The 21,164-nt window shown below is 46.5% G+C and overlaps 2 protein-coding genes across 5 annotated transcripts in view; one reads left to right on the top strand and one right to left on the bottom strand.

Moving 5' to 3' along the window:
- Positions 1 to 3,887, top strand: part of LOC120065136 (voltage-gated potassium channel subunit beta-2-like) — a 109,612-nt gene extending 105,725 nt beyond the window's left edge. For all 4 annotated transcript variants that reach the window (XM_039015897.1, XM_039015899.1, XM_039015898.1 and 1 more), the window contains 2 exons: positions 2,084 to 2,172; positions 3,511 to 3,887. In XM_039015897.1, the coding sequence (XP_038871825.1) occupies positions 2,084 to 2,172; positions 3,511 to 3,600 (179 nt within the window). In that variant the 3' untranslated portion in view covers positions 3,601 to 3,887. The remainder of the gene's footprint in view (positions 1 to 2,083; positions 2,173 to 3,510) is intronic.
- Positions 3,888 to 14,740: 10,853 nt separating this feature from the next.
- LOC120064712 (multiple epidermal growth factor-like domains protein 6) overlaps positions 14,741 to 21,164 on the bottom strand; it is an 82,860-nt gene continuing 76,436 nt past the window's right edge. The window contains exons 20-36 of the mRNA XM_039015331.1: positions 20,962 to 21,093; positions 20,454 to 20,582; positions 20,205 to 20,336; positions 19,933 to 20,061; positions 19,071 to 19,199; positions 18,133 to 18,261; positions 17,927 to 17,974; positions 17,617 to 17,745; positions 17,231 to 17,362; positions 16,948 to 17,076; positions 16,747 to 16,827; positions 16,387 to 16,515; positions 16,109 to 16,237; positions 15,655 to 15,783; positions 15,383 to 15,511; positions 15,115 to 15,243; positions 14,741 to 14,838 (exon numbers count right to left, since the gene is read on the bottom strand). Coding sequence (XP_038871259.1) covers positions 14,741 to 14,838; positions 15,115 to 15,243; positions 15,383 to 15,511; positions 15,655 to 15,783; positions 16,109 to 16,237; positions 16,387 to 16,515; positions 16,747 to 16,827; positions 16,948 to 17,076; positions 17,231 to 17,362; positions 17,617 to 17,745; positions 17,927 to 17,974; positions 18,133 to 18,261; positions 19,071 to 19,199; positions 19,933 to 20,061; positions 20,205 to 20,336; positions 20,454 to 20,582; positions 20,962 to 21,093 — 2,042 coding nt within the window. The remainder of the gene's footprint in view (positions 14,839 to 15,114; positions 15,244 to 15,382; positions 15,512 to 15,654; positions 15,784 to 16,108; positions 16,238 to 16,386; positions 16,516 to 16,746; positions 16,828 to 16,947; positions 17,077 to 17,230; positions 17,363 to 17,616; positions 17,746 to 17,926; positions 17,975 to 18,132; positions 18,262 to 19,070; positions 19,200 to 19,932; positions 20,062 to 20,204; positions 20,337 to 20,453; positions 20,583 to 20,961; positions 21,094 to 21,164) is intronic.

The raw sequence follows: 21,164 nt of genomic DNA, 5'->3' as shown, positions 1-21,164 counted from the left end.
GTCCCTCTGCCTCTCGCTTGATTCGCGCCCAGATGGTCACTGCCAGTCAGGCGGCTAACCAGATGGTTTTCAGCTGTTGTAGTGTGTGTGTGTGTGTGTGTGTGTGTGTGTGTGTGTGTGTGTGTGTGTGTGTGTGTGTGTGTGTGTGTGTGTGTGTGTGTGTGTGTGTGTGTGTGTGTGTGTGTGTGTGTGCATGAGATAGAGAATGTTTGTCTGTATTATGTTGTATGTCTGTTTGTGGCAAACTAGTTCTTCTTCCTAAATCCAAACCCGCTTTATCAAGCCAGGGGTAATAACTTGCTATTGATTTTGTTTGTTAGTTTACTGTTTCGTGGTGTGTATCTATATACGACGAGGAAGTTTCTCTTTTCCCCAAGTCAGCAGTTACATGGAATGCCAGACATAAATCCAGTGAGTGGCCCATATTGATTTACAGTCGAACGGGGAGAGGGGGAATGAGCCTGTAGACAGATTCCCAGCCCCATGGAGAGCTATTAAAGTGTCGCAGATGAGAGAGAGACTGGGTAAATCTAGGCCTACACAACACCTCACTCTGCATATCAAGGCGCATTTTACACCCGACCTGTAATGCAGTGTCATAGATTAGGTTTCACGGCCCATTAGCAGACAGCTAGTACACTGTAGCTCCCAATCACTATAAATCCCTGTGGCACTGCCACAAACAGCCTGGACAGAGTTATGTCCGAAGACCACCATTTTATGTCACCCGGGAGCAGTGGTATTAAGTAACTAAGTGAAAATACTTTTAAGTACTACTTAAGTCGTTTTTTGGGGGTATCTGTACTTTACTATTCATATTTTTGACTACTTTTACTTCACTACATTCCTACAGAAAATAATGTACTTTTTACTCCATACATTTTCCCTGAAACCCAAAAGTACATTTCAAATGCTTAGCAGGACAGGAAAATGTTCAGTATCAAGAGAATGCACAGTCATCTCTACTGCCTCTGATCTGGCGGACTCACTTAACACAAATGTTTCATTTGTAAATTATGTCTGAGTGTGCTCCTAGCTATCTGTAAAAAAAAAAATATATATATATATACTTGTGCTGTCTGGTTTGCTAAATATAAGGAATTTGAAATGATTCATAGCATTTGCTTTTGATACTAAAGTATATTTAAAACCTTATACTTTTACTCAAGTAGCCTAGTATTTTACTGGGTGATTTATTTATTATTAAGGTATATTTACTTTTATTCAACTATGACAATTTGATACTTTTTCCACCACTGCCCGGGAGTCTCTACATTGGAAAAATGTAAAGATTAAATACACATTAGGCCTCTTAGCTTGACCCGTTTAGTTACCCAAAGCCTGCTATTTTACACAGTTGATAGCCTAGCTTTGCAGCTGTCATACGGTAAAGTATCAGTGTGACTTCATAGAGGATGTTGGCCAGATCAGTGAGTGAATAATCTCTCATCTGTTAGACAGTTCCATGTAGACTACTACAGCCATCCCATCCTGACCTGAGGAAACCTTGGTTGTCATATGAAATCCTGTAGGGTCAGACCTGTTTCTGGAAGTGGACTCTGTCTCATCTTCACCGCGGTGTCTGGAGGTTCTAATCCCACACTGACAGTGTTTGTACCTTACAGCCGAGGTTTGATCACACTGGCACAAAGTCTCAATGCAGTAGTACACTATTCCTCTTATACAGTATCAAATATCCCACAACTAGATTAGCAAACACAGTGGGGTTGTGTTTTAGGTGTGTAGGGTTAGGTATTGTGTGTTTGTGTGAGTACTGTATGTGGGGTGCATGTGCTTAGTAGTTATATTTTTTGAAGAGACATTAGGTGTTTGTTACGTGTATGATGCAGTGTTATACTGTACATGTTTTTGGTATGTTTAAGGCAGGTGTGTGTGTGTGTGTGTGTGTGTGTGTGTGTGTGTGTGTGTGTGTGTGTGTGTGTGTGTGTGTGTGTGTGTGTGTGTGTGTGTGTGTGTGTGTGTGTGTGTGTGTGTGTGTGTGTGTGTGTGTTGTATATGGGGGTAGCAGGGTTGTGTGTTTGCCATGATGGGGGTGTCATTGCTGTTTACCCGTCCCCTACAGCGTGGTGCCTACGGAACGAGGGGGTGAGCTCCGTACTCTTGGGGGCGTCCAACACCGACCAGCTGATGGAGAATATAGCAGCAATACAGGTGAGAACACAGTGAGGGTCCAGGTGAGAACACAGTGAGGATCCAGGTGAGAACACAGTGAGGGTCCAGGTAGGTGGGTGGGTGGGTGGGGGTGTGTCTGCGCAAGAGAAAGTGTGCAGATTTGCATAATATGTCAATGAGTATTGATATTGAATCAACATTTTTAATTGGTTCAAAATGCCATCTCTCCCTGTCCATAACCATCTATAATAGAATTGTTCTTGTTTTTGTCTTTCCTGGAAAGAGCGCTGCCTCTCGGCCAGTCAGTTTGTTGTAATATGCTTGGATGCTTTACTGTACAAGTTAATAAGGTCAGCAGAGTATCAATCAACACAGACATTTGAGGCTAGCTTGCGGCGCTGCTACTTTGCTAGATAAGATTCTCTCATTTAATGGGATTTTCAAACCATCAGGGTTTTATGTTCTTTCATCACATTATGTCTGGCTTGAGATAAATTGTTTTCCCATTTCCTAGTATGTGCAGTGTGTGTGTGTGTGTGTGTGTGTGTGTGTGTGTGTGTGTGTGTGTGTGTGTGTGTGTGTGTGTGTGTGTGTGTGTGTGTGTGTGTGTGTGTGTGTGTGTGTGTGTGTGTGTGTGTGTGTGTGTGTGTGTGTGTGTGTGGTTTTACTATCTTTGTGGGGACCAGAGGTCCTCACAAGGATAGTAAAATAAGGACATTTCGTCGGTCCCCACAAAGAATAGGGCTATTTTAGGTTTAAAATAGGGATTAGTGTTAGGTTAGGGGTTTGGGATTAGTGTTAGGTTAGGGGTTTGGAGTTAAGATTAGTTTTAGGTTTTAGGTTAGGGGTTTGGAGTTAAGATTAGTTTTATGTTTTAGGTTAGGGGTTTGGAGTTAAGATTAGTGTTAGGTTTTAGGTTAGGGTTTTGGAGTTACGATTAGTTTTAGGTTTTAGGTTCGGGTTTTGGAGTTAAGATTAGTTTTAGGTTAGGGGTTTGGAGTTAAGATTAGTGTTAGGTTTTAGGTTAGGGGTTTGGAGTTAAGATTAGTTTTAGGTTAGGGGTTTGGAGTTAAGATTAGTTTTAGGTTAGGGGTTTGGAGTTAAGATTAGGGTTAAATTAAAGGTTTATGGTTAGCGGTTAGGGAAAATAGGATTTTGAATGGGAATCAGTTGTTTGTTCCCCACATGGATAGTAAAACCAATATGGGCATGGGAACTCAGTGCATTTGATATTTTGTTTACAAATGTTATGCCCACATTACCAGGGGCAACATAGTATACAATATACATACGGTACAAAGTCTGTGCAATCTATACACGTGAACCAATACCTCTTGCCTTCTGTTCCCTTCAATGCATCTGTAATTTCTCTTGCAGGTTCTTCCCAAACTATCCTCCTCAATCACACACGAGGTCGATAGCATCCTGGGGAACAAGCCGTACAGTAAAAAGGACTACCGTTCCTAACGCACCACCACGCCAGCCAGCAGGGCTGCTCCAGGCTGCTGCAGCGCCAAGCCCCACCTTTGCCTGATCCTCCGTTTGCTTGAGCTTTTACTGAATTAGACCCCGGCGCATGAGTCTGACCCTGCCTCAGCCACCCTGGGGAGCATCATGTAGACTTACAGAGACAAGAAAAGGATGAAGAAATAGAGAGAGATGGTCACATCTGCAGGGAAGGAAGGACAGATAGAAGAAATATGTATTTTAAAAACTGAAGAAAAAATAAGTTTAAAAAAACATGCTTGCTTGGCAGCCAGATATTTCTTTTTTTTGCATTTGTTTCTCTAAATACTGAATGCATACCAATGGATTTAAGTTTATACAAATATACAACAAAAACTCTGTTGCACATGTATAGACACACATTCATTTTTTTGGAGTTCTGTTTAATATGTACATCACAGTTTCTCTGAAACAGCTGTTAATTTGTGTAATCGACATATTATCAGTGTACCAGCCTCCTCACAGGCAGAACAATCAGCACTTTACTATTGTACAGTTCAGTCATTGAGAGGTTGTAGAATACGTCAGAGGATGAAATAACTAAACCATATCACACACGGTGAGTCATTGCACTGTAGGATCTCCTCCCCTGTTCCCCTTAGTCAGTCTGGTCTCCACAGTGCTGGTTCATAACAGACTGTTATTTGACAATAGTCCCTGGCCAACGGAAACACTAGTTGGTTTAAGTGCCAGCCCTTCCTGCCCAATAGGAGTGAAAGCTCAGGGATCGGAATAGTATTTCATGTCCATGTCTTTCTTTCATGTGTGGACACCTGATGGGGACCTGTCCACTGTCAAACCAGGGACATTTTCACGTGGCTTTGAGCCAAAGATATTCTAACATCTTTCAACGCCACATCTAAGTGGGTGTGGCTTGTTGGAAGAGTATATCAACCGTCTTAAAGCGTATACTATCCAGCTTATTACCTATTGACTCTCTTCACATGTACAGTATAATCACTTGACCATGCTGTTCTATGCTTATACCCACATACACAGTACACATACATTGTACACTCCTCTACTTAGGGAATGATATGTTGATTTTCAGAAGGCAGATAATAATCTATACATTTTCAATAATCATATACATTGCACCCTGAAGACATCTGCCGCTGCCCTCGTATTCACTCTCTAGCTGTTAGGTCCTCTCTTACTGTGAGACAAAGCGCTAAGTGGATAGCATGTGATACGTCCTCCATGCATGAGCCTTCGTCCAACAGCCTATGGGGATTATTCAGACCAAGCAAAGTCATGGTTACAAGAGTAAACTAACACGTGTACATATAAGGAATACTCACTCCTCTTTCATAACTCATTCTCTGGTTCAATGAGTTCAGTTTTCTAGTACTGTAGGTCAAGGTCACGCGTTCAATAAAAACTTGCAGTATCTTTTTTACAATCAGGGTCAAGTCTTAATGCTATGTATGTTTTTGTAGGTATTTGATAGTTTTTTAATGCAATACTATCAAGTAAATGTTGAAATGTATCTTTCATGCAAACATTTTTATTAGTGCTTGGTAATTGAGTCACAGCCAGTTAACATATTTTGGGTAGGTATATGCAAACCTGCGTAATATGCAGTTCTTTAGTGATAATCCATTAATGTAACATATCTGATAAAGTTCTTAGCTGACTATATCAAGACCAATTTTGGAATCATTTGATGCAATATTTCATAATGAAAATACTGATAATACAAAGAGATGTCCGGTAAAAGAGTTACGTGGTAACGAAGTTATAAACATGCAAAATAGCATATTGCAGTAATATGATCTCTGGATCGATATTTCTAGGACAATTTCCTGATTGAATATGTGTCATGGAGCCATATGGGGGTCATAAAATGAATCAAAATCATGTAAGGTAAGTATTGTTTCATTTCTGGACAGCTGTGACTCCATCACCAAGCACTAATCAATATTTTGCATGAAAGATATATTTGAACAATTACTTGTTAATATTGCATTAAAGCACTAACAAATACCTACAAATGCATATATAGCATTAAGATTTGGCCCTGATTATAAAAATATATTTTTTATAGTGGGAGTGTGACTCCGTTACCCTCCGCAAGGCCTTGCCCTTGTGTCATTGGATTGAAGGGATGTCAGTCACGGAGGGGCTATGCTTCGCCTGTCAAATTGAAAGGTGACAAGAATGAGGGGATATTGAATTACAAAATCTTTTTGCTTATTAAACTACGTACAAATATCCTTTCTTTTAGTTATTTAAATGTTTTTAGGTTGAATACTTAAAAAATATATATATATAAATTAAATCCATGAAATCATTTTTACACATTTAACCTTTGAAAATAATGTACAAATCATTAACTAAAAAGGATAATAATGTTCTAATGTACATATTGGAGATGTAATTTGCTGTAGAAAAAAGGGAATACAGTCATGCTTGATTTTGTACAAAGTAACACTCATGTTTAAACCATCATAACTTTAGATAGGATACAGTTACATACATAATGAAGTGTGCTCTAGAAACTACACAAAGTCCTTTATCATTATATATATATACCATCAAGTAACTTTTATTTTTTTATGTAGATGCTAACCATGGTGTGACCTGGCCCTGTAGTGTCAGTGAGTAGGACAAAACTGCAATGATGAGTGAAGTGTAGATGCTTCTCAGGCAAAGTGAAGAGGAGATTTGGAGAATCAGAATAAGTGAGGTGTGTATATGTGGCTAACGCCTCGGGTCAGACAACAAGTAATTGGCATAGATACAGATTCAAAGTGTGTGTGTGTGGAGGGGAAACAAATCTTTCTAGCGTCTGTTAAATGTAAACTGTACATTTTGATTTGTCTGGTACTATGTCTTGAGGGAATTAGTGGCAAAAGCCAATGTCCCATAAAAAACCTGTTTCATAATGTATCATGATTTTCTGTCTTACTGTCTTTCAGCAGGGTAATGAGCCAAATGACCGGAAATCATGCAGCAGAAATGTTTCATCAAATAAAGAGCTCAAAGGCACTGTCACAAGGATTTTTTCCCTAGACATATTTGGTGGTCTTTGTCACACTATCAATTCAATGTCACACGTACATGCACAGAGCTGTGCACTGATTTGTCTGGTGATAACTGTGATGGTGTTGAATGTAGCTCCATCTCGCCCCCAGGGCTGTGCTGTAGAGAGAGAGGCTGTGCTGTAGAGAGAGACTGTGCTGTAGAGAGAGAGGCTGCGCTGTAGAGAGAGAGACTGCGCTGTAGAGAGAGGCTGTGCTGTAGAGAGAGAGGCTGTGCTGTAGAGAGAGAGGCTGCGCTGTAGAGAGAGAGGCTGTGCTGTAGAGAGAGAGACTGTGCTGTAGAGAGAGAGGCTGTGCTGTAGAGAGAGAGGCTGTGCTGTAGAGAAAGAGGCTGCCCTGTAGAGAGAGATGGGCTGCGCTGTAGAGAGAGAGAGGCTGTGCTGTAGAGAGAGAGAGGCTGTGCTGTAGAGAAAGAGGCTGCGCTGTAGAGAGAGATGGGCTGCGCTGTAGAGAGAGAGAGGCTGTGCTGTAGAGAAAGAGGCTGCGCTGTAGAGAGAGATGGGCTGCGCTGTAGAGAGAGAGAGGCTGTGCTGTAGAGAGAGACTGCGCTGTAGAGAGAGAGAGGCTGCGCTGTAGAGAGAGAGGCTGCGCTGTAGAGAGAGAGGCTGCGCTGTAGAGAGAGAGGCTGCGCTGTAGAGAGAGAGAGGCTGCGCTGTAGAGAGAGACTGCGCTGTAGAGAGAGAGACTGCGCTATAGAGAGAGACTGCGCTGTAGAGAGAGAGACTGCTCTGTAGAGAGAGACTGCGCTGTAGAGAGAGAGACTGCGCTATAGAGAGAGACTGCGCTGTAGAGAGAGAGACTGCTCTGTAGAGAGAGAGGCTGAGCTGTAGAGAGAGACTGCGATGTAGAGAGAGACTGCTCTGTAGAGAGAGAGGCTGAGCTGTGTAGAGAGAGAGGCTGCGCTGTAGAGAGAGAGACTGCGCTGTAGAGAGAGACTGTGCTGTAGAGAGAAGCTGCGCTGTAGAGAGAGAGACTGCGCTGTAGAGAGAGAGACTGCGCTATAGAGAGAGACTGCGCTGTAGAGAGAGAGACTGCTCTGTAGAGAGAGAGGCTGAGCTGTGTAGAGAGAGAGGCTGCGCTGTAGAGAGAGAGACTGCGCTGTAGAGAGAAGCTGCGCTGTAGAGAGAGAGGCTGCGCTGTAGAGAGAGGCTGCGCTGTAGAGAGAGAGACTGTGCTGTAGAGAGAGGCTGCGCTGTAGAGAGAGAGGCTGCGCTGTAGAGAGAGAGGCTGCGCTGTAGAGAGAGACTGTGCTGTAGAGAGAAGCTGCGCTGTAGAGAGAGAGACTGCGCTGTAGAGAGAGAGACTGCGCTGTAGAGAGAGAGACTGCGCTGTAGAGAGAGAGGCTGCGCTGTAGAGAGAGAGACTGCGCTGTAGAGAGAGAAGCTGTGCTGTAGAGAGAGACTGTGCTGTAGAGAGAAGCTGCGCTGTAGAGAGAGAGGCTGCGCTGTAGAGAGAGAGACTGCGCTGTAGAGAGAGAGACTGCGCTGTAGAGAGAGAGGCTGCGCTGTAGAGAGAGAGGCTGCGCTGTAGAGAGAGACTGTGCTGTAGAGAGAGACTGTGCTGTAGAGAGAAGCTGCGCTGTAGAGAGAGAGACTGCGCTGTAGAGAGAGAGACTGCGCTGTAGAGAGAGAGACTGAGCTGTGTAGAGAGAGGCTGCGCTGTAGAGAGAGAGGCTGCGCTGTAGAGAGAGACTGTGCTGTAGAGAGAAGCTGCGCTGTAGAGAGAGAGGCTGCGCTGTAGAGAGAGAAGCTGTGCTGTAGAGAGAGACTGTGCTGTAGAGAGAGGCTGTGCTGTAGAGAGAGAGGCTGTGCTGTAGAGAGAGAGACTGCGCTGTAGAGAGAGAGACTGCGCTGTAGAGAGGCTGCGCTGTAGAGAGAGAGGCTGTGCTGTAGAGAGAGAGGCTGTGCTGTAGAGAGAGAAGCTGTGCTGTAGAGAGAGAGACTGCGCTGTAGAGAGAGAGACTGCGCTGTAGAGAGAGAGGCTGCGCTGTAGAGAGAGAGGCTGTGCTGTAGAGAGAGAGGCTGTGCTGTAGAGAGAGAGGCTGCGCTGTAGAGAGAGAGGCTGTGCTGTAGAGAGAGAGGCTGTGCTGTAGAGAGAGAGGCTGTGCTGTAGAGAGAGAGGCTGTGCTGTAGAGAGAGAGGCTGCGCTGTAGAGAGAGAGGCTGTGCTGTAGAGAGAGAGGCTGCGCTGTAGAGAGAGAGGCTGTGCTGTAGAGAGAGAGGCTGCGCTGTAGAGAGAGAGGCTGTGCTGTAGAGAGAAGCTGCGCTGTAGAAAGAGAGGCTGCGCTGTAGAGAGAGAGACTGCGCTGTAGAGAGAGAGGCTGCGCTGTAGAGAGAGAAGCTGTGCTGTAGAGAGAGAAGCTGTGCTGTAGAGAGAGACTGCGCTATAGAGAGAGACTGCGCTGTAGAGAGAGAGACTGCGCTGTAGAGAGAGAGGCTGCGCTGTAGAGAGAGAGGCTGTGCTGTAGAGAGAGAGGCTGCGCTGTAGAGAGAGGCTGCGCTGTAGAGAGAGAGAGACTGCGCTGTAGAGAGAGAGACTGCGCTGTAGAGAGAGAGACTGCGCTGTAGAGAGAGAGACTGCGCTGTAGAGAGAGAGACTGCGCTGTAGAGAGAGAAGCTGCGCTGTAGAGAGAGAGGCTGTGCTGTAGAGAGAAGCTGTGCTGTAGAGAGAGAAGCTGCGCTGTAGAGAGAGAGGCTGTGCTGTAGAGAGAGAGGCTGCGCTGTAGAGAGAGAGAGGCTGTGCTGTAGAGAGAGAGGCTGTGCTGTAGAGAGAGAGGCTGTGCTGTAGAGAGAGAGGCTGTGCTGTAGAGAGAGAGACTGTGCTGTAGAGAGAGAGGCTGTGCTGTAGAGAGAGAGACTGCGCTGTAGAGAGAGAAGCTGCGCTGTAGAGAGAGAGGCTGTGCTGTAGAGAGAGAAGCTGTGCTGTAGAGAGAGAAGCTGTGCTGTAGAGAGAGAGGCTGTGCTGTAGAGAGAGAGGCTGCGCTGTAGAGAGAGAGAGGCTGTGCTGTAGAGAGAGAGGCTGTGCTGTAGAGAGAGAGGCTGTGCTGTAGAGAGAGAGGCTGTGCTGTAGAGAGAGAGACTGCGCTGTAGAGAGAGAGACTGTGCTGTAGAGAGAGAGGCTGTGCTGTAGAGAGAGAGGCTGCGCTGTAGAGAGAGAGGCTGCGCTGTAGAGAGAGAGAGACTGCGCTGTAGAGAGAGAGACTGCGCTGTAGAGAGAGAGACTGCGCTGTAGAGAGAGAGACTGCGCTGTAGAGAGAGAGGCTGTGCTGTAGAGAGAGAGGCTGTGCTGTAGAGAGAGAGGCTGTGCTGTAGAGAGAGAGGCTGTGCTGTAGAGAGAGAGGCTGTGCTGTAGAGAGAGAGACTGTGCTGTAGAGAGAGAGGCTGTGCTGTAGAGAGAGAAGCTGCGCTGTAGAGAGAGAGACTGTGCTGTAGAGAGAGAGACTTCGCTGTAGAGAGAGAGGCTGTGCTGTAGAGAGAGAGGCTGTGCTGTAGAGAGAGGCTGTGCTGTAGAGAGAGAGGCTGTGCTGTAGAGAGAGAAGCTGCGCTGTAGAGAGAGAGGCTGCGCTGTAGAGAGAGAGGCTGTGCTGTAGAGAGAGAGACTTCGCTGTAGAGAGAGAGGCTGTGCTGTAGAGAGAGAGGCTGTGCTGTAGAGAGAGACTGCGCTGTAGAGAGAGAGGCTGTGCTGTAGAGAGAGAGGCTGCGCTGTAGAGAGAGGCTGTGCTGTAGAGAGAGAGGCTGTGCTGTAGAGAGAGAGGCTGTGCTGTAGAGAGAGGCTGTGCTGTAGAGAGAGAGGCTGCGCTGTAGAGAGAGAAGCTGCGCTGTAGAGAGAAGCTGCGCTGTAGAGAGAAGCTGCGCTGTAGAGAGAAGCTGCGCTGTAGAAAGAGAGGCTGTGCTGTAGAGAGAAGCTGCGCTGTAGAGAGAAGCTGCGCTGTAGAAAGAGAGGCTGTGCTGTAGAGAGAGAAGCTGTGCTGTAGAGAGAGAGGCTGTGCTGTAGAGAGAGAGGCTGTGCTGTAGAGAGAGAGGCTGCGCTGTAGAAAGAGAGGCTGTGCTGTAGAGAGAGAAGCTGTGCTGTAGAGAGAGAGGCTGTGCTGTAGAGAGAGAAGCTGTGCTGTAGAGAGAGAGGCTGTGCTGTAGAGAGAGAGGCTGCGCTGTAGAGAGAGAGAGGCTGTGCTGTAGAGAGAGAGGCTGCGCTGTAGAGAGAGGCTGCGCTGTAGAGAGAGAGACTGCGCTGTAGAGAGAGAGGCTGCGCTGTAGAGAGAGAGGCTGTGCTGTAGAGAGAGAGGCTGCGCTGTAGAGAGAGAGACTGCGCTGTAGAGAGAGAGGCTGCGCTGTAGAGAGAGAGACTGCGCTGTAGAGAGAGAGACTGCGCTGTAGAGAGAGAGGCTGCGCTGTAGAGAGAGAGGCTGTGCTGTAGAGAGAGAGACTGCGCTGTAGAGAGAGAGAGACTGCGCTGTAGAGAGAGAGACTGCGCTGTAGAGAGAGAGACTGCGCTGTAGAGAGAGAGACTGCGCTGTAGAGAGAGAGGCTGTGCTGTAGAGAGAGAGGCTGTGCTGTAGAGAGAGAGGCTGTGCTGTAGAGAGAGAGGCTGTGCTGTAGAGAGAGAGACTGTGCTGTAGAGAGAGAGGCTGTGCTGTAGAGAGAGAGGCTGCGCTGTAGAGAGAGACTGTGCTGTAGAGAGAAGCTGCGCTGTAGAGAGAGAGACTGCGCTGTAGAGAGAGAGACTGCGCTGTAGAGAGAGAGACTGCGCTGTAGAGAGAGGCTGCGCTGTAGAGAGAGAGACTGCGCTGTAGAGAGAGAGACTGTGCTGTAGAGAGAGAGACTGCGCTGTAGAGAGAGAGACTGCGCTGTAGAGAGAGAGACTGCGCTGTAGAGAGAGAGACTGCGCTGTAGAGAGAGACTGTGCTGTAGAGAGAGAGACTGCGCTGTAGAGAGAGAGGCTGCGCTGTAGAGAGAGGCTGCGCTGTAGAGAGAGAGACTGTGCTGTAGAGAGAGGCTGCGCTGTAGAGAGAGAGGCTGCGCTGTAGAGAGAGAGGCTGCGCTGTAGAGAGAGGCTGCGCTGTAGAGAGAGAGGCTGTGCTGTAGAGAGAGAGGCTGTGCTGTAGAGAGAGAGGCTGTGCTGTAGAGAGAGAGACTGCGCTGTAGAGAGGCTGCGCTGTAGAGAGAGAGGCTGTGCTGTAGAGAGAGAAGCTGCGCTGTAGAGAGAGAGGCTGCGCTGTAGAGAGAGAAGCTGCGCTGTAGAGAGAGAGGCTGTGCTGTAGAGAGAGAGGCTGTGCTGTAGAGAGAGGCTGTGCTGTAGAGAGAGAGGCTGTGCTGTAGAGAGAGAAGCTGCGCTGTAGAGAGAGAGGCTGCGCTGTAGAGAGAGAAGCTGCGCTGTAGAGAGAGAAGCTGCGCTGTAGAGAGAGAAGCTGCGCTGTAGAGAGAGAAGCTGCGCTGTAGAGAGAGAGGCTGCGCTGTAGAGAGAAGCTGTGCTGTAGAGAGAGAAGCTGCGCTGTAGAGAGAGAAGCTGCGCTGTAGAGAGAAGCTGCGCTGTAGAGAGAAGCTGCGCTGTAGAGAGAGAGGCTGTGCTGTAGAGAGAGAGGCTGCGCTGTAGAGAGAGAAGCTGCGCTGTAGAGAGAGAAGCTGCGCTGTAGAGAGAGAAGCTGCGCTGTAGAGAGAGAAGCTGCGCTGTAGAGAGAGAAGCTGCGCTGTACAGCGTGATGAGCACCACAGAGCTCCTCTATTTACTGGACCACTCTGGCACCACACCATGGCAACACAACAGCGTGTGAAGTGCACTCTTGGAAGAGCTTGCTTCTTATTGACATAGTGGATAATGCTGGACAAGCAGTGTGGATGATTTTATAAGAATTTGAGGTGTGTGAGTCAGGCTGTTTAGTGAGTAGACTCATCGTTGCAGGGTCTCTTGTCTCCCTGTCCAGTGTTGCCCTATGACAGCCTCCCTTCGCACAGCCACTGTTCCATACATATCATAGTATTGATGTTACTATCAGCTCAGAAACCTTTGAAACCAGCCCTGTAGATGAATGATGCTCATCTCACAGAATGCTGTATGTTAGAGATTATTTTTGTATGTTCTGGCCTTTAACGTAGAAGAAGCAGAAGAGGGAGAATAAAAGTGTCTTTTTATTTTCATTTTCAACATGCTGCATTTTCCTCTTAATATTGTATCAGTGTAAAGATAGACAAAAAATAAGCTATTTATTTGTATTGTGTATGAATTGTGCAGAAGGCTCTCAAATGAATGCAATGGCAGACTACCTTCTCTCAGTGATGATGCCCTAGCCAGTCATCTCCTGTATGTACATAGTTTGACCTTTATATTTATGGTTGTGGTCACCTCTGCCTTTTCTTTCTTTTCATTTGCAGGCATTGCTAAGTGCACTGTGCTTCAATCTGAATTTAGACAAGATGTACAGCTTCGTCTTTAATGAAATGACAATGAAAAAATAAGAATGTAAAAACAGTTCCCTGTGTTTGACTTTTTCATTCATTGATTGTTTTTGTTATTTTACGGGTTATTAACTAGGTGTCCAGATTAGAAAATCCTCTTCACTCCAGTCCTAGACAGTATACACTTACTGTATAAAATATAAATACTGTATATGTAAGAGCACTTTATACGCAAAAACCAAAAAGGTACTGTTTACCATGACTGGGCTGAGCCCACTGTCTGCTCAAGTTATATTGTGTCTCCTGAATCATTGTGCAATCCAATGGGGTGAACTCTAAACTTTGAGGATATGAATCAGAATCGCCCACGCAAACATACTTTAGTAAACAAAAATGTACTGACCAATATGTAGATAATATACTGTCTTCTGGTCAACATATAGTGGATTAAAGCGCCATAGCACCAACATTTTTAGAACAAGTCGCTTCATATAAAGTACAGAATATCAAACATAACTTTATGGTATTCACTGCAAATAGACATCACAATATTATACTGGATTGGAAATATCATTGAAAGCGCTTTTTCAGGTGCTCAAATCACATTGTCTGATAGGAATCACCTCACACTACTACTGGGTTATGTTGGCTCTGATGGCTCATTCAGAAGGACAGATTCAAATAATGAATCATTTACAGTATATGATGTAGAAGTGATGGGATTTGTATAATAATGCCAGATGTATACTGTTTATCCACATATTCCATGAACATTTCTGGGGGAAATGACAAAAACCAAAGCATAAAACACTACAGAATTGCCAAGTATACAAAACGAATACAGACAATAGTATAGCATTGCATAGTATACAAAACGAATACAGACAATAGTATAGCATTGCATAGTATACAAAACAAATATCAAGTACAGTAGTGAGTCGGTGAATCTCTGAAATAAAAATGAGTGTTAGTGTTGGACGTTCAGCAACTGTCGCCAAACACATCTCCTATATCCCGCGTGGTTTGTCCAGGACGGGAGTGTGCAGAGGAGGCTGTAGTGGGGAGATCTAGGGCTCTATTCAATCTGTATCGCGGAAATTCAGCATTACAGCTTGATTTGAATTTAAAGGAAATGTTCCTGCTTTAGCAGACACTGCATTCAAGGTAAACGCTGCAGATGTCGGCCCAATAGGTCATTACCTTTAAATTGAACGCTTCAACGACACACAATGAATAGAGCTCCTAGTCCTGGTAACCACTGTCCGCCCTCTAACTACCAGAAAGGGGGTCACAACATAGCGTACCTCATCACTGATGAGTCAGGCCATGCCTGAGTGGGAGATGCACATGTATACAGTATGCACATGAACACAAACAATGAAAGCCCTGCACAGTTCACAGCATACACACACACCAAAGCATTATCCACCCTAGAGCAAACGCTGAGAACATTTCTCCTTAGAGTCCATTTCTCCATGTCTGTCATCCAGCTCCTGTGGGTGCAGCAGTATCCTGTCCCGTTGGGGTGTGTATGTCTGAAATAATAATATCCACCCTTTTAATTCAGTTCGGCTTCAGCGAAGCTTGTGCTGCTGCCTCAGCCTCTTACAGTCAGAGGCTCATTGGTGATTGGAGCCTCCGACCAAAAGGGGGCGCTATAACGCGTTGTCTAGATGTGCGTTATCCTCCCTCCTGCTTCTGTAGGGGAGGCGTGGAGGCCCACCTGAGGACACACCCACACAGAGGGGGAGGAGCTGTCAGTCGACCCTGTATCTCAGCACACAAGACACACTCATTACAGACAAACAACAACACAACCAGAACCACCAACGGAGGAAATGTGTAACCTCAATGTGTTCAACCTCCCTACAGACAAAACCAAGTATCAGCACTAAAACAAGTTGTTTCTTTTCTAACTCAGGGGAAACGTTCAGCTCCAGTCAACCTTTCTCTCCAGTCCAGCTTCATTACAGCCCTATCACCAGATACACTATGCATGCTGCGGTGAGGGCAGTGTGGTGTGTGTTAGTCACTCATCACTACCTTCCTGACAGGTGAGTCCGATCCAGCTGTTGAGACATGTGCAGCGGCCGTTCCGATGGTCACAGTGAGCCGCGTTGTAACACACACAGCTCTCTGTGCAGTCTGGCCCATAGCGGTTTGCTTTGCAGGCTGACAACAAACACACACACACACACATAGGTAAGACGATACCTCATTAGACACCAGAACATAATTAGAAAAAGCCTCTTAAACAGATCGCCACCTGAGGTACCATCACATAGAACATTCTGATGCCCCTCAGTCTTACCAATGTCACACCTGGGTCCAGTCTTGCCTGAGGTGCACAGACACCTGCCACTCACAGGGTCACAGGGCGTGCCCTCCTCACAGTCACATGACTTGGCACAGTTCACACCAAACGTGCCCTGTTGACACTCTGAAAACAGACGTGGGGTAAGAGCAACACCCTATTTAGAATGAATAAATCCTGTCTGAAGGCCTACATTTCAAACTACATAAAAGTCATCATCATCTACTAGATACCATCAGCTCAGTAACTACATAAGGCAGAGATCTCACCTCTGTGACAGCGGGAGCCATGGTACCCTGGAGGACAGACACAGAACCCAGTGGAGGGGTTGCAGGATGCCTTGTTCAGACAGTTACACTGGAGTTGGCACAGAGGGCCATGGAGACCAGGGGGGCATGCTGAGGACAGGGGCAGGACACTTTAGATACAGTATGAAAGACACTTCTACTACTTGCAAGCTTCCTTTTTTGTGCTTTCATTTCGAGATTTGCTAAGCGCAATTATGTCTATGTCCAGTTCGGAGGAGCGCTGTGCGAGCTGGTGAGACAATACAATAACCTTGTAGGCCAGTGTCTTTCAATGCTGTGCTGACGTGTGTGTGTGTGTGTGTGTGTGTGTGTGTGTGTGTGTGTGTGTGTGTGTGTGTGTGTGTGTGTGTGTGTGTGTGTGTGTGTGTGTGTGTGTGTGTGTGTGTGTGTGTGTGTGTGTGTGTGTGTCACTCGCCATGTTCACACTGATGTCCGTAGTATCCTGGACCACACTGGCAGGTTCCAGTCACCCTGTCACAGGTGCCATTGTTCCAGCAGTCACACTTCAGCTGGCAGTTACCTCCAAATGTCCCCGGAGGACATTCTATCACACAAACAGACAGACAGACACAGAGAGGCAGCATAACTACAGTGTACCATCTTCTGAATGAAAACCAGCACTGAGAGTTGAGTTATTACGTTCATAGCTATTTCCTGTGATTTTGTAAAGGTGCACTGTACAGTATCTCTCACCTGTGTCACAGTGAGCCCCAGTCCAGCCCAGACCACAGGTACAGCTTCCAGAGACAGAGTCACACAGTCCTCCGTTACTGCAGTTACAGAGGATAGCACAGTCCTCTCCAAACCAACCAGGAGCACAGCCTGCCAATACACAGATATTACACATAACAAACACACACATACTACAAACATAGTTCAAACACACACATATATTACAAACCTTTAACTTATAGACAGATAGAGACGCAAACAATCCTATTTGTGTTGTAAAAATACTTCCACACATAGTGATCTGTTCAACTCGATTCATTAGAGAAAACCTACCTTGTCCACAGTCCTCTCCTCTTTGCCCAGGGCTGCAATGACATCTACCAGTGACAGGATCATTCTGTGCCCCCTCTCCACACAGTGTCACGTGGGCACAGTCCTGCCCATAACGACCAGCTGGGCATGCTGTCAACAGGGTACAGGAGATTAAGGACCATGGTTTTTCTAATATTACTTCAGAAGCTATGATTGTTGTGGAGGTGTTACATGTTATTCAGTGCTATAAAAAGCTGAATATAAACTCACTGATGTTGCAGTGTGCTCCGATGAACCCTGCTGTGCATTCACAGGTGCCAGAGGTGGAGCTGCACTTCCCACTGTTCTGACACTGGCACTCTCGCTCACAGTCGGGACCATACCAACCTTTCTGACACTCTGGGTACCCAAAACACATACCAAAAGGTTTTATGATAGAGTAATGACATCCCCTTTGGAAGGTTATGAAGGTGTCATTACCAACAAGAGGGGGGTACAATACATACCCTGGTTACATTTAGGGTACAATACCAACAGAGGGTACAATACATACCCTGGTTACATTTAGGACCTTGGAAGCCTGGGGCGCAGTAACACAACCCAGTCACTGGGTGGCAGAGCTGGTTGGTCTCAGAACACTGGCACACCTGGTTACAGTTGAGTCCATATGTCCCTGACAGACAGGCTGGTGGTGCAGACAGACCGACAGACGAACAGACAGACAGACAGACGAGGTAAGCAACATGAAAAGCGAGACATTACAGCTGAAAGTCCAGACTGACAGAGTTTTTATTTTTTTATTTTACCCTTATTTTACCAGGTAACTTGACTGAGAACATATTCTAATTTTATAGCAATAGTTACAGAAATAGTTACAGGGGGATGAATGAGCCAATTGGAAGCTGAAGACATGGGCTGAGAGGTTTGTACAGGACTCACTCTGTTCACAGCCATTGCCAGTGAGTCCAGGGGGACAGCCACACTCCCCAGAGACATGGTGACAGGAAGTACCCTGGGGACAGGTACAGCGTTGCACACAGCCCTTGCCATAGGTTCCAGGTAAACAGGCTGGTGGTAAAAAGGAGGGAGAGTCAAAATCCTAAACAGGTATGGCTAAAAATACTTTCAGGGATAATAGAAAACATTGTTATCATTAAACGTAGGCTACCTTTATCACAGTGGGGTTCCCTCCAACCTGGTGGACAGAGGCAGTGCCCAGTAACGTGGTGACAGGGGGCTATATGCTCACACTGACAACTCTCCTCACAGCCAGCTCCAAACAGGCCTGACCCACAGGCTGCAGTGGAGGAAAAGGACAGAGGAGGAACTCAGAGACTGGATGTGACAACCTTCAGCTGTGTTGAAGGTACAGCAGAAACCTGTGAATTAATTCACCTCACAACATTGATGATGACAAAGACAGTATATGTCCACTTCTCTGTCACTCTTTCTCACCTTTTTCACAGCGCTCTCCGACCCAGCCAGGACCACAGTTGCACTGGCCCGTCTGTCTGTCGCAGTGGCCCCCGTTCTCACACTGACACTGCTGCTGGCAGTCGGCCCCGAACCGCCCTGATACACACTCTGAAGCGCCAACACACCAACGCACCAACCCACAGAGACATGGCAGGAAAGAACACAGGACATCGCATGTCAGAGCAGGCTAACATAGAAACCTATGGTGTTTCTGCTGAGGACAGCAATACCTTCTCCAAACCCTCTGGTTTGACTTAGCAGAAAGTTGGCACTAGGTGGTAATTAACCACTGAGTGGCTAGGTAACACCGCACCGGCAGCAGCATTAGAGGTTCCCTGTGCCTAGAGTAGGATGGTGAGTTTGGCATGGAGAACCTGTTGAGAAGTTTATATGGGCGCTGTGGGAGGATAGTGTGTGATGTAGAGTACATTGGGGTGGTGAACTGCAGCGTCTGTGTGGAGTCTAGAGTGAGACGGTTACAGGGCAGACAGGAGACTGTGGGGTCTAGCAGACTGTCTGCGGTCTGAGGGGCAGCTCTGTCTCACAGACAGCCAGGGAACACCACCAGTCAAAAACAAATGAGTTAAACCAGGACAAATTAGGACTGAGACTAATTTGATTCCTGAATACAGTAAAACAAACCACAGGCCACTGTTCTAAATGGTTTCTAGCATTTAAGGTAATGTTATCCTTAAGCACGCTGTCCAGACCCCTCCAGTCAGAGCCTTAATGGTTTTCCAGTGCCTGCATTTCTAGTAGAGCTGGTACTGAATGAGGATCATCCTGATTGGATAACGCTTTAGGTAAACAATCCCAGAACATGATGTGATATAGGTCTGAATAAGCCATGAGTAAGTAGGGTTAGCTAGGTTAATGGTGACTCTAAGCGTCTCTATGGCTCTTTCAGTACCACTCACCTAGCCCGCAGGCTGCACCCATCCACCCGTTGGCACAGGTACATTGCCCATTGATTCGGTCACATTTGGCTCCATTCTGACACAGGCAGTGCTGACGGCAGTCTGCCCCATAGAAGCCCACTGGGCATTCTGGGGGAAAAATGGTAGACCCATTATCACTACATTATGGTTTCTCTGTACAGAACTCATTCACTAACCTCTGTTCAAAGCGGTTGGACTCAAGCAATATTATTGTGCATAGCTAGTTAGGAGTACTACTCTAGTTCCACACTCACCCAGTGAGCAGCTGGGCCCTGTCCAGCCAGGTGTACAGACACACTGCCCACTTGCCGGGTGGCAGTTGCCATTGTTATGGCAACCGCAGGTTTGGTTACAGCCCTCCCCATAGAAACCAGCCGGGCATGCTGCAAGGCAAAGATAAGAAACTGTTTACTTCCAAAGAATCAATCATCAATCACACCAATGCAAAACACATATATGTAATATGTCTGATATTTGAAATTGTTTCTATTGCACAGGGTGCATACTGGACAGGCTCTTTGAAGCGTGGGATGTCCAATACTCACTCAGTTTGCAGGTGGGACCGATCCAACCAGCTGGACACACACACGTCCCAGTGACATGGTTGCAGTGACCTCCATTCAGACAGACACACTTCTCCTGGCAGTCTGCCCCATAGAAGCCCTGGGGACAGGCTAAACAAACACACAGAGCCTTTACATCTCAGCAAACAATACAGCAGAATAACCCAATGATTCCAATAGGCTAATTGTACTGGATTATAGATACAGTTCAGGCTATGGTACGGTTATATAGTTTGGGTTGTAGGTTACGTTTTAGGGAGTTTGGGAGGTTCTCTTACGTTTCTCACAGAAGGTTCCAGTCCAGCCCACCAGGCAGGTGCATGCTCCACTGACATGGTCACATGACCCCTTGTTGTCACACTGGCAGTGATGCCGACAGCCCAGACCGAAAGACCCCACTGGACACTCTGAGACACAGAGAAGACACAACTGCAGCAGGGCTTGACAGCGACATGCTCTGAGACAGTACTGCAACTGCACAATAGCAATTTAAGAATTCAGACCGAAAAGAAACAACCTACGAACAGATATTTTGCTTGAGGACTCATACCTTCATGGCATTGTGTCCCTGTGTAGCCGGCCTCACAGTTACACTGGCCCGTCACTGCGTCACAGCTCCCATCCCCATTCTTACAGTCACATTTCTCAGCACAGTCCACTCCCCAGCGCCCAGAGTCACAGGCTGCCATGGAAACAAACAAACAGGAGACATTTTAATGAAATAGTTTAGATTCAGTGAGAGTAAGCTATTTTTTATTTATTTGGATTTATTTGAGACTCAATGCCACACCCACTCTACCTTTCCTGCAGTTATGTCCTGCCCAGCCAGGGTTACAAGTACAACGGCCCGTGACAGGGTGGCAGTGCCCGCTGTTTTCACACACGCAGCGCAGCTGGCATCCAACACCAAACCGTCCTGTTGGACATGCTACAGCACACACAGACACATGATAAAGCACTGTGAGCCAGAGAGTCACACACCCTCTACGTACAAACTGTAAACACACATATTGCAATACCATACAGTTTCCATGACACTGGTTGAAATGACATACAAACATCAAAAGGCATTTAACAAGAAATACGTTGGTTATACAGGAAGAATATTTATCCGTCTGTGAAAACATGGTTTATGACATGTCTGTGCCTCAGACAGAGGAGAATGTGGTGTGGTTGGTGTTTTCATGACCCACTAGAAAGGCCTGCTCATCATGCATTTAACATCTCTTTCTAAAATTAGACCAAAACTACCACAAACTACCACAAATCTTCGATCACAGTTCTACCATTGATTCGCTCAAACTCACAGTTCTGACAGAGCCTGCCCATGTACCCAGGAGGACAGGAACAGGTTCCGTTGTGTTTGTCACACACTCCTCCATTCTCACAGACTGGACAGGCCTCACGGCAGCCCGCGCCCCAGGAACCCTCCACACACACTGCAGCACACAGCAAGAGCAAGAGTATGTGTTAGCGTCATCATCATTATCACAATGTTATGAATACTATA

Source organism: Salvelinus namaycush, chromosome 20, assembly GCF_016432855.1.
Source record: "Salvelinus namaycush isolate Seneca chromosome 20, SaNama_1.0, whole genome shotgun sequence".
In the NCBI taxonomy this organism is placed as follows: Eukaryota; Metazoa; Chordata; class Actinopteri; order Salmoniformes; family Salmonidae; genus Salvelinus; species Salvelinus namaycush.
This window is presented reverse-complemented; position numbering and strand designations above follow the sequence as displayed.